Raw genomic sequence first — 13,367 nt, forward strand, 5'->3', positions numbered from 1 at the left:
CCTCACCTGCGAGGCCACTTGCTCTCGTGTGTAACGTTGGGAAGTTACTGAATCTCCTTGGGCCTCTCCCTGCTGTTCTTTAAAATAGGGAATTTAGGATCATCCATCCTAGAGCAACTATCCTAGCAGAATTGTTTTGGGAACTGAAAGAGGTAATGCAGATGAAAGCCTTGAAACAGCTCCTGTCTCGTGGTGAATGGTGATCTCTTCTTGTTAATTTTAATTTCCCGTAAAGCAGTCATGTCCCCCGGTTGGGGTCAGAGCTCCAGCTGTAGTGACTCCAGCCCTTCTCTCTGACCTCTGCAGGACGCTGGATAATCCTGGACGCCTTCTGATCCCTTTTTTTAGAAAGGAGAGGGTTAGTTCCATCTTGCAGGAAGGGAGGGGAGCATTTAACTTTTATCGAGGACAGCGACAGGATCTTTGTGTTTCACAGCTTTCTCTTTCCCTAGCTTGACTTTTCAAAAATGACTGCACAGAGGTAGAGGGAGTGACTCCGTGGCCGCTGACCGCAAAGCTCCGCGTGAGTATGACTTGTCATTTTTGTTTTCCAGAGACCTCGTCTGTTGTGGGATATGTCATCGGGCATGAGTGTTGATAATAATTAAATCTTAATTACTAACTTCAGTTCTAAGGGCTTTGTACAAATAAATACATTTAAGCCACACCGTGGCTCTGTGGAGAGGGACTGCTTTTTTCTTATTTTAAAGATGAGGGTGAGACACAAGGAGCATGCATTATTTGCCCATAGTGACCCATGAATGGCAGCGCTGGGGTTGAAACCTATGCAGCCTGGGTCTCGAGCCTGAGTTGGTGCCTTATTCTCATTAAGGCATAAGAGCGAGCTGTAATTAGGTGGGGAAAGTGAGGACTTGATGATTGATGGGACCTTGAGAGCAAGGCTCAAGGGCTTGGACTTTTCTGAGTTTTTAAAACCATTGTCAACTATTTTGTTTCACTTTCTGCAAATATTTCATATTCTTATAGAACCATAACACTGTGCAGCATTAAGAAATTACAGAAATAGGAGGAGAAAAAATTTTTTAATTACTCATGACTCCAAGATGTAAAGATAGTAACACTTAAGCTTCTAATGTATTTCTATTTAGTGGTTCTTTAGTTATTTACTCATGAATGTTTCAAAATTATTATTATGCTTTTTCCAGTATTTTTCCCCTTATCTGTTTAACTGTGAAAATGTCCAGACACTGCCAAGAGAGAATAAACCAATGAACTGCCACATTCTATCATGCTCATTCTTATTTTTCTCATTATTATTATTCGTATGACTATTTCCTGATTTTCAAAAACTTTAATATAGTATTTATATAATTTTATTTGTTTAGGAAAGTTTTAAAAATAGTATAAGAAATTCTCATGTACTTTTTTCCCAAATTTACTAATTGTTTACATTTTGCCTATTTACTATGCTGATAACCATCAGCCAGGTATCACTAGGAACACACCTGTGTCCAGGGACAGCTTTCTGCAGCAAGGAGGCCCACATACCTGGGTAATCATGGGGTAGCCTGGTAAGAGGCATTTAGGAAGAGCTGGCTAGACAGTTTCACATAACATGCCAGATAATGTTACATATTATAGCATTAAATATGTATCTATTAAATGTCTACTAATAGTTCAATTGTGTTAACTGTTAGATAATGCTGGGTAACAGATTAGATAACATCATGGTAACTAATATGAAGTCCCATATTTAAATTTTTTGTTTTTCATTTTAAGTCCTTTTAAGTGACTCGCCCCTCTTCCCCACTTCAAAGTCCAGTTTGTATATTGCCTTTAGTTATCACATTTCTATCATCTTTAATCTGGAATGATTCCACAGCCATTGTCTTTTTTGTTCCTGATATTTTTGAAGAGTGTAGGCAACTTATTTTGGACAAAGGTGTTTATTTGGGGTGTGTCTGATATATTTCATGTTTAGGTACAAATTGTGCATTGTTGGCAGAGATACCACAGAAGTGGTAAGATGTCCTTTTCATTGTAACATAACAGGCCACATGATGTTGGTTTGTCCCTTGATTGGCAATCTCAGTTTTCTTCACTTTGTAAAGTGATGTTTGCCAGATTTTTTTTATTGTAAAATTACTATTTTTTTAATTAATGAAGTTTTTATGGGTAGATACATTTATTAGTGATTATTCTACTATAAAGACAAACTCCCCCTTCTCCCCTATTGGCTTATTCATTCATCCAAATATAAATATTCTATCAATGTGGACTCTGAATCCAGTTTTGTTAAGTTAAATGACATGTAGATTAACCATTATTTTTTCCAGCTTTATTGAGGTAAATATCATAGCATTTATTCATTTCAGATATACAATTTAGTGATCTTTAGAAACTTTGCTGAGTGGAGAAACCATCACCATAATTCAGTTTAGATCATTTTCATCCCCCAATTAGACTCCTCATGCCCATTTACAGTTAATCCTCATTCTCACCCCAAATCCCCATCAACAAATCTTTCTCCTTATATACATTTGTCTATTCTGGACATTTCACGTAAATGAAATCATACAATCTGTGGCTTTTTGTGAGTGGCTTCTTTCACTTAGCATAATGTTTCCAAGGTTCACGCATGTGGTAGCATGAGTCAGAACATCATTCCTATTAATTTGCAAGTGAGATTCCATTGCATAGATATGCCTCAACTTGTCTATCCATTTACCCATAGGAGGACATTTAGGTTGACTGCAGTTTTGGGTTATTATGACTAATGCTGCTGTGAACATTCATGTGCTAATTCACAATACGCGTCTGTGTTGGTGGCCGGTAATCCTGGCCACCAATTCATGTCTCTTTCTGTCTTCCATAGCGTTCCAGTCACAATTCTGCCTTCACAGGAACTGCAGAAATTGGACTCTCCAAATTTCCAGAAGTAGGAGGAAAAATGACCATGTTAAAGGTAATACAGTTTTGTTTTGTTTTCTTGACGACAATGTCTCACTCTGTTTTCTGAACTAGAGTTCAGTGGCATCATCATAGGTCACTGCAACCTCAAACACCTGGGCTTAAGAGATCCTCCTGCCTCAGCCTCTCAAGTAGCTGGGACTACAGGCGTGTGTTACCATGCTTGGCTAATTTTTCTATTTTTTTTGTAGAGACAAGGTCTCACTATGTTGCCCAGGCTGGTCTTGAACTCCTGGCCTCAAGCAATCCTCCTGCCTTGGCCTCCCAAATTGCTGGGGATATAGGCATGAGCCGCCATGCCTGGCTGGTAATATAGTATTAACAGCCTTTCTTGCTGTTAAAATTTTATCTCATTACTCAGATTGTCACATATTTTTCTCTGTCTTGGGAAGATTGAAGAGAGCAACAGGCATTTAAGGACCTGTTTTATGCCAGGTTCTGTCTTTGTCCCTTTTGAGTTGACTTTGTTTTTAGATTTTGTTTATTTTATTATTACAGTTGGCACTCAGCATTTCTCCAGTGAAATAGCACATTTTCTCCTTGGCCCCCTCCCTGGGGGACCTCTTCTCATCCTTATGTGGCACTTCCTCAGGTGCACCAAGATGCTCAGCACTCCAGGTGCACAGCGACAGCAGTTAGCATGGTCATTATATAAATCTTTAAATCCCTCTATGACAAATGATATCTTGCAGAGAATTACCAGAAAACATGACAAGTTGGGGCAAAAATATTTAGTACACAGATGCCCAAAAAAAGACAAAGTCCATAATAGGAATCTTATACACGGTGTAAAGAAAACATCCCAAGCGATGTGAATAAAGAACATGAAGCGGCGAGTGAACAAAGGAAAAATAGAGATGGCCAGTAAACGTTGGTGTTCATTTATAATCCTGTGAGAATGATAAAAGGAATCATTCTTCCTAATCAGATTGACAAATTGGAAAATTTATAACCTGCTTTTGGCCATCATGTAGAGAAACACGGTGCTTGTATTCTCTTGAAAGATTGGAAAGGGGCCAGGTGCAGTGGCTCACACCTGTAATCCTAGCACTCTGGGAGGCCGAGGCGGGAGGATTGCTCGAGGTCAGGAGTTTGAGACCATCCTGAGCAAGAGCGAGACCCCGTCTCTACTAAAAATAGAAAGAAATTATCTGGACAGCTAAAAAATATATATATAGAAAAAAATCAGCTAGGCATGGTGGCACATGCCTATGGTCCCAGCTACTTAGGAGGCTGAGGCGGAAGGATCGCTTAAGCCCAGGAGTTTGAGGTTGCTGTGAGCTAGGCTGACGCCATGGCACTCTAGCGTGGGCAACAGAGCGAGACTTTGTCTCAAAAAAAAAAAAGAGAAAGAGTGGAGAGGGTAGGAAGAAAGTCAGGAAGAAAACCTGCCATTATAAGATCATCATTTTAAATGTGCTTGTTTTTTGATTTTTAAATTTTCATTTGCAGTTATTTTAAATGGACATTAAAGTACGATCTACACAAAATGTTCCATGTAGGGTTGGTTGTAATGAGAAAAAGATGTAAAATTAAATATTCATTATTTAAGACAGCTAAATACAGATCATCAGTTCCCTTGAATAATGTGCAGTCATGAAATGAGATGAAATAGATGATGTTAATAGTAATGATAAATGACAGCTAATGTTTGTCAGACACTTAGGCTGAGCCACATACTGTTCCAAATGCTATACGAGGTATATAGTCCCTTGTTCAATTTTTGAAAGCGTTCTGTCATTTAAGAACTATCATACTGGGATCAAAGTAAGGTGAACTTGTCCAAGGTCACACAGCTGTGAAGGGGCAGACCCTTGAGGTGGCTCTGAGGCATGGTGGCTGCAGATTATGACACTGAATGCTGCAGTTAATGGTGCTGGTGTGTGCCTTGAGTGTACAGAAGACAAACTAGCATGCCTGTTCCAGACGTGTTACCAAAAGCTTGTTAGTTTGGCCGACTTTAATGAAAAGTGCTCGCATCCAGGGTTCCTGCGTGAGAGAGGAGGGAGGTGGGTGTTATCAAGTATGTTGGTACTAAATTGCTAAATGTTTCTGGCACAACTGCTACTATTTGCCAAAAAATGAAACATGTGTAGCCCCGATGCATCATTTAGAGTTCTAGATGGTTACTTATAAATAGACCCGGTGAGGGCACAGAGTGAAAGAACAAGGATTGTTGTCACTGCTGTACTTTTGGTCAGGCTGAGGAAAATTAGTGTGTGGCATTAGCAAGACAGGAGGAGAAGGACTGGGAAATCTACAAATTGATTTAAGTCCCTTAACATTCTCTCCACCTTCTCTATGCTGTTTCTTTTCAAGTGGCCATTGATAATAAGATTGAAGTTAGGTATGTTTGATGTTATAGGAGGAACTGACCTTCAAGGACGTGGCTGTGGTCTTCACGGAGGAGGAGCTGGGGCTGCTGGACCCTGTCCAGAGGAGGCTGTACCAAGATGTGATGCTGGAGAACTTCAGGAACCTGCTGTCAGTAGGTGAGGACACGAGCCTTCTGACACTAAATGTCAGCCCCCTGAAGTTACTCTGTGGTCTCTGGAGGTCTAGAATTAGTTACCTACATTTGTGGACCTGAGTTTCCTATTAATAATTTTTAATGAAATAAAATAAGGTAGAAAATACCAGAGTTTGTTAGGAGGACTGGAATACATTGTAGCAAAAACTCTGGCCGATTGCATGAGTGGTGTGACAACCAGTGGGAGGAGATGTAATGAAAATCAACATTGGTTAGAAATGGGTTTTTGTCGTATATATTTATGCATTTGTGTCTGAGTCTTGAAATACTGATTTCTCTTTAATAGATCATCCTAAAAATGTTTGAAAAACACTGCTTTTGATTAATTCATCAGTGTGCAATGGGAATTCAAATTTCCAGTAAGTTGTATTAATACCTTTAGTGTGTTTTAAATATGTGACTTTGCATGTTCATAGGGCATCGCCCCTTGAAGCATGATGTATTCTGCTTAGAAAAGGAAAAAAGGCTTGATACGGTGAAGACAGCAACCCAAAGAAAAGAGAAATCAGGTAAGAACCAAGTGACTGGGAGTCCTTATCTACGTTTCTTTACCTTTTGCACTGCTGTTGCCATCATCTCGTCCAAATCGCCAAACCTCTTTCCTGGATTATTGCAACAGCATTTGTACTGGGTCCCCTGCTTCCACCCTTAATAGTATAAAGTCTGTTTTCCTGCAGGCTATTTCCATTTGTGGCCAAAGTGATCCTTTGGAAATGTAAGTCACATTGCCATTCCTCTGCTCAAAACCGTTTATGGCTTTTTATTTTTCTTGAAGAATCTTAAAAGTAGCTTATAGAGTCCTACATGGTCTGCTCCTCATTCCCCACTGCCTGTCTGACCACAGCTCCTGTCTTCTCCCTCTCACTCAGTCTTTTCCAGCCATATTGTCCTCCCTGCTGTTTTTCAGACCTACCAAGGGCACTGTATTTCCTACTGCTGCCATAACAAATTACCACACACTTCAGCAGATTAAACAACAAAAATGTATTATCTTTCAGTTATTTAGGTTTGAAGTTCAACCTGAGTCTCACTGAGCTGAAAGTAAGCTGTCAGCAGGTCTGCACTCCTTCCTGGAGGCTCTAGGGAAGGAGAATACGTATCTTTACCTTTTGAGCTTCTAGGGGCTGCCAAATTTCTTAGCTTGTGGCCCCCTTCCTCTATCTTCACAGCCAACTCCATTGCTTCTCTGATCATCTATAGTCACGTTTCCCTCTTACTCTCTCTTTTGTGTCCCTTTTCTACTTACAAGGACCCTTTAGATTACACTGGGCCCACCTGGATAATATAGGATAGTCTTCTATTTTTAGGTCAGCTGATTTGCAACTTTAATTCCCCCTGCAACTTTACCCTTTGTCACGTAACCTGACATATTCTTAGGCTCTAAGAATTAGAATGCAGATTCTTTGGAGGACAGTTATTCTGCCTACTAAAGACATTTCTGCCTCATAGCCCTTATTTGTTCTTTTCTCTGCCTGGAAAACTCAACTAAAATACTCTTGGCCCCTCCCTTACTTTCTTCTCTTCTCTCTGCCCTGTGTTATACTGTGTCCTATTAGCTTTTGTTTACTTCAGTGTCACCTCTTTCTCCCCACTGGAAGGTAATCTCCAAGATTGGAGGAATTTTGTCTGTTTTGTTTATTGCTCTAACTTCAGTGCCTAGAATAGTCCAGGTGTCTAAATATTTGTTGGCATAATGAATGTGTTAATGGATGGGCAGGACCTCACTGTCTCTAGGAGTCGTGGGATAGTATAGGTCTTGCACAAACCAGAGTAAATGAAGTATGTTGCAGAACATTATTTGTTTTCTGACAGCTGTGTATATAAGTTCTTCTTCCTTAGGTGCCCTTGGCGTGAATGTGTGTTTGAATGTGTGCACTTGACCCATATCTCATGGAAACTTGTAAGCATGTGGTTGCGACCACCCTAAGTAACTAGCCTTCCCAGTGGCTTTCCTGGAGCCTTCCATGGGAAGTGTATTCATTTCTGGGAAGGAATACTTTTTGAATAAGGATTCTGATGTGTACTCCTGAAAACAGCTGCCCTACACAAGGCAGGTTTCTATTTCCTACAATGTCAGACAATAACTAGGTTGCAAACTGTTTTCCCTTAAGTGATCTACCCATCTCCAGCCCTTTTGCTTCTTCCAAAGTACCCATCCTCATCACCACCCACAGGTTTCTCCTTTCCTGTGCTAGAGTTGGAAGATTTAAGATTTGAATGACACATGTCACACAGCTGAACATTGCCTATATCTTAGCTTCAAAAATATGTTGTGGGCTGTGAGCGGTGGCTCATACCTGTAATTCCAGCACTTTGGGAGGCTGAGGTGGGAGGATGGCTTGAAGCCAGGAGTTCGAGACCAGCCTGGGCAACATAATGAGACCGTGTCTCTACAAAAAATTAAAAAAATTAGCTGAGCATGGGGGCACATGCCTGTGGTCCCAGCTACTCAGAAGGATGAGGCAGGAGAATCGCTTGAGCCCAGGAATCCAAGGTTACGGTGGCTATGATTGGACCACTGCACTGCAGCCTAGGTGAAAGAGTGAGACCCTGTCTCTAAAAAAATAAATAAAAATAAAACAAAATGAAAATATGTTGTGCTTTTATTTCCTACAAATGTAGTCATTAAAGAAATGTTAAAGAATATAGATAACATACAATTTTTCCCTTATTTTTATAAAGACCTGGGTTTTATTTTCAACGAGTTGACATTATAACCTGAGAAAAATCAGAAAACTTCCCACTCAAAATTGTCCTATCTTCAGAGAAACTCACTGTCTCCCTCAAAAAACTATTTCTAAGGGTTGGTTTGTTAGATATTATCATTAACTACAGTATCCACCAGCAGGTACATACTCACCGTTGGAAATTATCTTTACATTTGAAACAATTTGTTTAATTAAGGGTTGAGTAACTTCTAGAACACAAGTTTTCAAGCTCTTTTGAGCATGAGCCATATTAAGAAATTCATCTTTCATTGTAACCAGAACAATGAAAGAGACATTTTGCATGTAGACTGATATGCATGGCTTTAGTAGGCATTTCACATAAGGACTCCTTTTCTGCTAATGCTCTGATAGTTTCTATCCTTGTTTTTTTTTCTGAATGCTTTTTGTAAGATTTTAAAATGTAGCTTCCTAAAGGGCCATAGTTTTCAACTTGAAAACCTGTTGTGAAAGGCCAATTTCTTTATATCCAGAGCTTCAGAAGGCCCTCTTGCTTTCTTTTCATCCCAACTGGCTTCTTGCCACCTTTGTTTTTTTTTCATGCACATCACCCTGAGTGTACACCTGTCTCTCATACAGCCTTACAGCTTCCCCACAAAAGTATAGTTTTCTGTCTTTTTTCTATTTCAAATAACTTACTTGGAAAAGATATTTTCCTTATAGCACTTGGCTTTTAACTGTCACAAAAAAGTCAAAATGGGGCTCATTTATTTATTTGACATGCATTTCTTGAGCACTCAATGTGACAGGCACAGTTCTGGACAGTGGTTACAAAGTAGGAAAGTATAAAATATGTATAATGCCCCAATTGTAAAATGTTTCCCTTGTGGATGCTGCATTGTGGTAGAAAAGACATACCTTAAACGATCAATGACTTTAGAGTGTCAGATGGTAAAAAGTGCTGCGAAGAACATAAACAGGTTCAAATTGCCAGAAGTGAATTGAATGATGACAGGATGTATCAGTTTTCATTTTCATTTTCAATGACTTACATTTTGAATTGGATGAGGACAGGGTTTATCATTTTTCCTTGGGTGGTAAAGAAGGTCTCATTGATGAGTTGCCATTGAACAGGGACCTGTAAGATATGAGGAGTCATCTGTGTCACTATCTGGGAAGAGTTCCTGTCCAAATATAACTCTTATAGGGTTGGCTTTCAGAGTTCACACTGTGACCTCATCTTTTCCTTCTCTCAGGCTCTGTCTCAGTTGTAAAAGATTAGCTTCTACTTTTTTATTTTTATTTTATTTTATTTTTTTTGAGACAGAGTCTCACTCTGTTGCCCAGGCTAGAGTGAGTGCCGTGGCGTCAGCCTAGCTCACAGCAACCTCAAACTCCTGAGCTCAAGGGATCCTCCTGTCTCAGCCTCCCGAGTAGCTGGGACTACAGGCATGCACCACCATGCCTGGCTAATTTTTTCCATATATATTTTTAGCTGTCCATATAATTTCTTTCTATTTTTAGTAGAGATGGGGTCTCGCTCTTGCTCAGGCTGGTCTCGAACTCCTGAGCTCAAACGATCCGCCCACCTCGGCCTCCCAGAGTGCTAGGATTACAGGCGTGAGCCACCGCGCCCGGCCTTATTGTTGTTTTTTTTTTTCTGGAGGCTTGAATTTTACCATCAGATTTTAGAATGTTATCAAGTTCAACTTTCACTTTTGTCCTCCTGAAGGAAACTTGCTGACAGGAGCTAAAGATCCCCTTTCTGCTTATATATTATATTTTAGTCAGTACGTGGTTAGATATTTGTTCCCAATGTGCAAGTTGTGTTAAACATTACAGTCACCTAGACACTGAAGTAACTTTCCAATAAAATGACCCAAGGCAGAGTTATATAGAGGCTGTTGATCCAATGTCTACTGAAACAAAGGAGGAAGCAGCTTTTAAATGACTACTCCTACATGGAGGGGAATAAATTTTTCCCCTGTAAAAATTTCCTCAGAAGTACTTTCTAAACTTTAGTGGAAGAGTTTCTTGAAAAAGAAACTTTACCATTTTACAACTTTAGAAGTTTTGGAATATCAATAACGATAAACCTTTTAGAAGATACATTTTAAACTTCATTTACATTAGAAGTGATCAAGAGTTTGTAATAGTTGGCAACTCATTTAATGTCTATCGACACAGAAAAATAAGATTAGGTGCCTAGGTTGTACAGAATTCAGGAATAAGTTGACCCTTGAACAACATGGGGTTTGGGGGCACTGACCCCCCCCTTGCAGTCAAAAATCTGTGTATAACTTTTGACTCCCCCAAAACTTAACTACTAATAGCCTACTGTTGACTGGAAGCCATACCAATAATATTATATAGTCAATTAACACATATTTTGTATGTTATATGTATTATATACTGTATTCTTACAATAAAATAAGCTAGAGAAAAGAAAATGTTATTAAGAAAATTATAAGAAGGAAGAGTAAAAGTAAGTCTTGCTGTCTCAGGGGTGGTAGAGGTGGAGGAAAATCCATGTATAAGTGGACAACACCCGGTTCAAACCTATGTTGTTAAAGGGTCAACTGTACTGTGAATTTGTAAATGTAAATATTCAAGGTATTTAATAATTTGAGTATGTAACATGAATCACAACTGTAAAGTATTTGATTATTTTTTGCTTTTCCTTAAAATTCTTGTTGATTCATATTTTATTATCTATGTGAGTTTTATGTTTACATAATTTACTATCCAGGGTTCTATGCTGACTTTGCAATTCAATAGAAATGGCAGTAGGTTAAGTTTGTATCATATTATCAATTTTTAAAATTAAGTCTTTGACTTCTAACTTGTACCTCACATACGAATCTTGGTATCATATAAATAGGTCTCTTTAATGCCTAGTGGATAGCAGCCAACTAAACCACCTCTTGGTTTTTCTACTTATGCAAACCAGAGACCATGATCCACAGTGGAAAAGAAAAACTGGACCTTTCTGGATTTGTTAAAATCTCATGCTCTCTCCTAAGTATGAAATCTTGAAAACTTTGAACAGAGCCTTCAGTTGTCCAAATCTCTGAATTCTCTGTCCTTACAGCAGACAAGATCCAAAGTGAGATGGAGACTATTCCAGAAGCAGGACCACATGAAGAGGTTTTCTGCAGGCAAATCTGGCAACAAATTGCAAGTGATTTAGGCAGGTGTCAAGACTTCATGATAAATAGTTCTCAGTTTCCCACCCAAGGTGATTTGTCCTGCCAGGTTGGGGCAGAACTGTCTATAACTCACACAGGACAGAAACTTCACCAGTGTAATGAATGTAAAAAATCCTTCAGTGATGTCTCCAGCTTTGATCTTCATCAACAGTTACATGCAAGAGAGAAGTCTCATACATGTGATGAGTGTGGAAAAAGCTTCTGTTATAGCTCAGCTCTTCGTATTCATCAGAGAGTTCACATGGGAGAAAAACGTTATAAGTGTGATGTGTGTGGTAAAGAATTCAGTCAGAGCTCACATCTGCAAACTCATCATAGAGTCCACACTGTAGAGAAACCATTCAAATGCATGGAATGTGGGAAAGGTTTCAGTCGTAGATCAACACTTACTGTGCATTGCAAACTACACGCAGGAGAGAAACCTTATAATTGTGAGGGATGTGGTAGGGCCTTCATACATGCTTCCCATCTTCAGGAACATCAGAGAATCCATACTGGGGAGAAACCATTTAAATGTGATACATGTGGTAAGAACTTCCGTCGTAGATCGGCACTTAATAATCATTGCATGGTCCACACAGGAGAGAAACCATATAAATGTGAGGACTGTGGGAAGCGTTTCACTTGTAGTTCAAATCTTCGTATCCATCAGAGAGTCCACACAGGAGAGAAGCCCTATAAATGTGAGGAATGTGGGAAGTGCTTTATTCAGCCTTCACAATTTCAGGCTCATCGGAGAATCCACACTGGAGAGAAACCATATGTATGTAAAGTATGTGATAAAGGCTTCATTTATAGTTCAAGTTTTCAGGCCCATCAGGGAGTCCACACTGGAGAGAAGCCATACAAATGTGATGAGTGTGGGAAGAGCTTCAGGATGAAAATCCATTATCAAGTTCATCTGGTAGTCCATACAGGAGAGAAACCGTATAAATGTGAGGTATGTGGGAAAGCTTTCCGTCAGAGTTCATATCTTAAAATCCATCTGAAAGCACATAGTGTGGAGAAACCTTATAAGTGTGAGGAGTGTGGGCAGGGCTTCAATCAGAGTTCACGACTTCAGATCCACCAGCTGATCCATACTGGTGAGAAACCATACAAATGTGAAGAGTGTGGAAAGGGATTCAGTCGTAGAGCAGATCTTAAAATTCATTGTAGAATACACACAGGAGAGAAACCATATAATTGTGAGGAGTGTGGGAAGGTCTTCAGTCAAGCCTCACATCTTCTGACCCATCAGAGAGTCCATAGTGGAGAAAAACCATTCAAATGTGAAGAATGTGGGAAGAGCTTTGGTCGGAGTGCACACCTTCAAGCCCATCAAAAAGTCCACACTGGAGAAAAGCCGTACAAATGTGAGGAGTGTGGGAAGGGCTTCAAGTGGAGCCTGAATCTTGATATGCATCAGAGGGTGCACACAGGGGAGAAACCATACACATGTGGGGAATGTGGGAAGCATTTCAGTCAGGCCTCAAGCCTTCAGCTTCATCAGAGTGTCCACACTGGAGAGAAACCGTACAAATGTGATGTGTGTGGTAAAGTCTTCAGTCGGTCTTCACAACTTCAGTATCATAGGCGAGTTCACACAGGGGAGAAACCTTACAAATGTGAGATATGTGGTAAGAGCTTCAGCTGGAGATCAAATCTTGTAAGTCATCACAAAATTCATGCTGGTGATACATTTTATGAAAGTGACGAGAGTGGTAAGAACATCAGAGAATTGTCAGAGGAAGGAAGTTCTATAAAGTGATGTATTTTAAAAACTCATGTACAACCTGAATTCTTATAATCAGGTTTCACAGGAGAGAAAATGTCAGTGTTTAAAGCAATAACTCAACATATCTCAGTGGTCCAGAGACCACACAGCTGAGAGCCCTTGTAAGTGGTATAGTAAGGACTTCAGTCAGAATTTTGGCATTTACCAGATATCACTTAGGAGATAGGACTTAGGAAAAGAGTTTGGTTTGGCTTTTAACAAAAGTATAGTGATCAGGGTGTCAGAATTGATATCCACTAAACTATAAGCTCCAC

The 13,367-nt window shown here is 39.7% G+C and overlaps 1 protein-coding gene across 1 annotated transcript; it reads left to right on the forward strand.

The window, feature by feature from the left end:
- The first annotated feature begins 312 nt into the window (after window positions 1–312).
- ZNF234 (zinc finger protein 234) lies at window positions 313–13,086 on the forward strand. The gene is made up of 6 exons (XM_069457199.1): window positions 313–358; window positions 437–523; window positions 2,837–2,926; window positions 5,297–5,423; window positions 5,878–5,970; window positions 11,219–13,086. Exons 3-6 carry the CDS (start codon window positions 2,912–2,914, stop codon window positions 13,084–13,086), a joined length of 2,103 nt encoding a protein of 700 aa, XP_069313300.1. The 5' UTR covers window positions 313–358; window positions 437–523; window positions 2,837–2,911.
- Window positions 13,087–13,367: the final 281 nt, after the last annotated feature.

This window comes from Eulemur rufifrons, chromosome 24 (assembly GCF_041146395.1).
Source record: "Eulemur rufifrons isolate Redbay chromosome 24, OSU_ERuf_1, whole genome shotgun sequence".
NCBI lineage: Eukaryota > Metazoa > Chordata > Mammalia > Primates > Lemuridae > Eulemur > Eulemur rufifrons.

What these genes read in the sequence shown, in the direction of transcription:
- ZNF234 (XM_069457199.1), top strand. An exon ending in CAGGAACCTGCTGTCAGTAG is followed by an intron (nt 5,424 to 5,877) that starts GTGAGGACACGA and finishes GCATGTTCATAG; the next exon opens with GGCATCGCCCCTTGAAGCAT. An exon ending in CCAAAGAAAAGAGAAATCAG is followed by an intron (nt 5,971 to 11,218) that starts GTAAGAACCAAG and finishes CTGTCCTTACAG; the next exon opens with CAGACAAGATCCAAAGTGAG.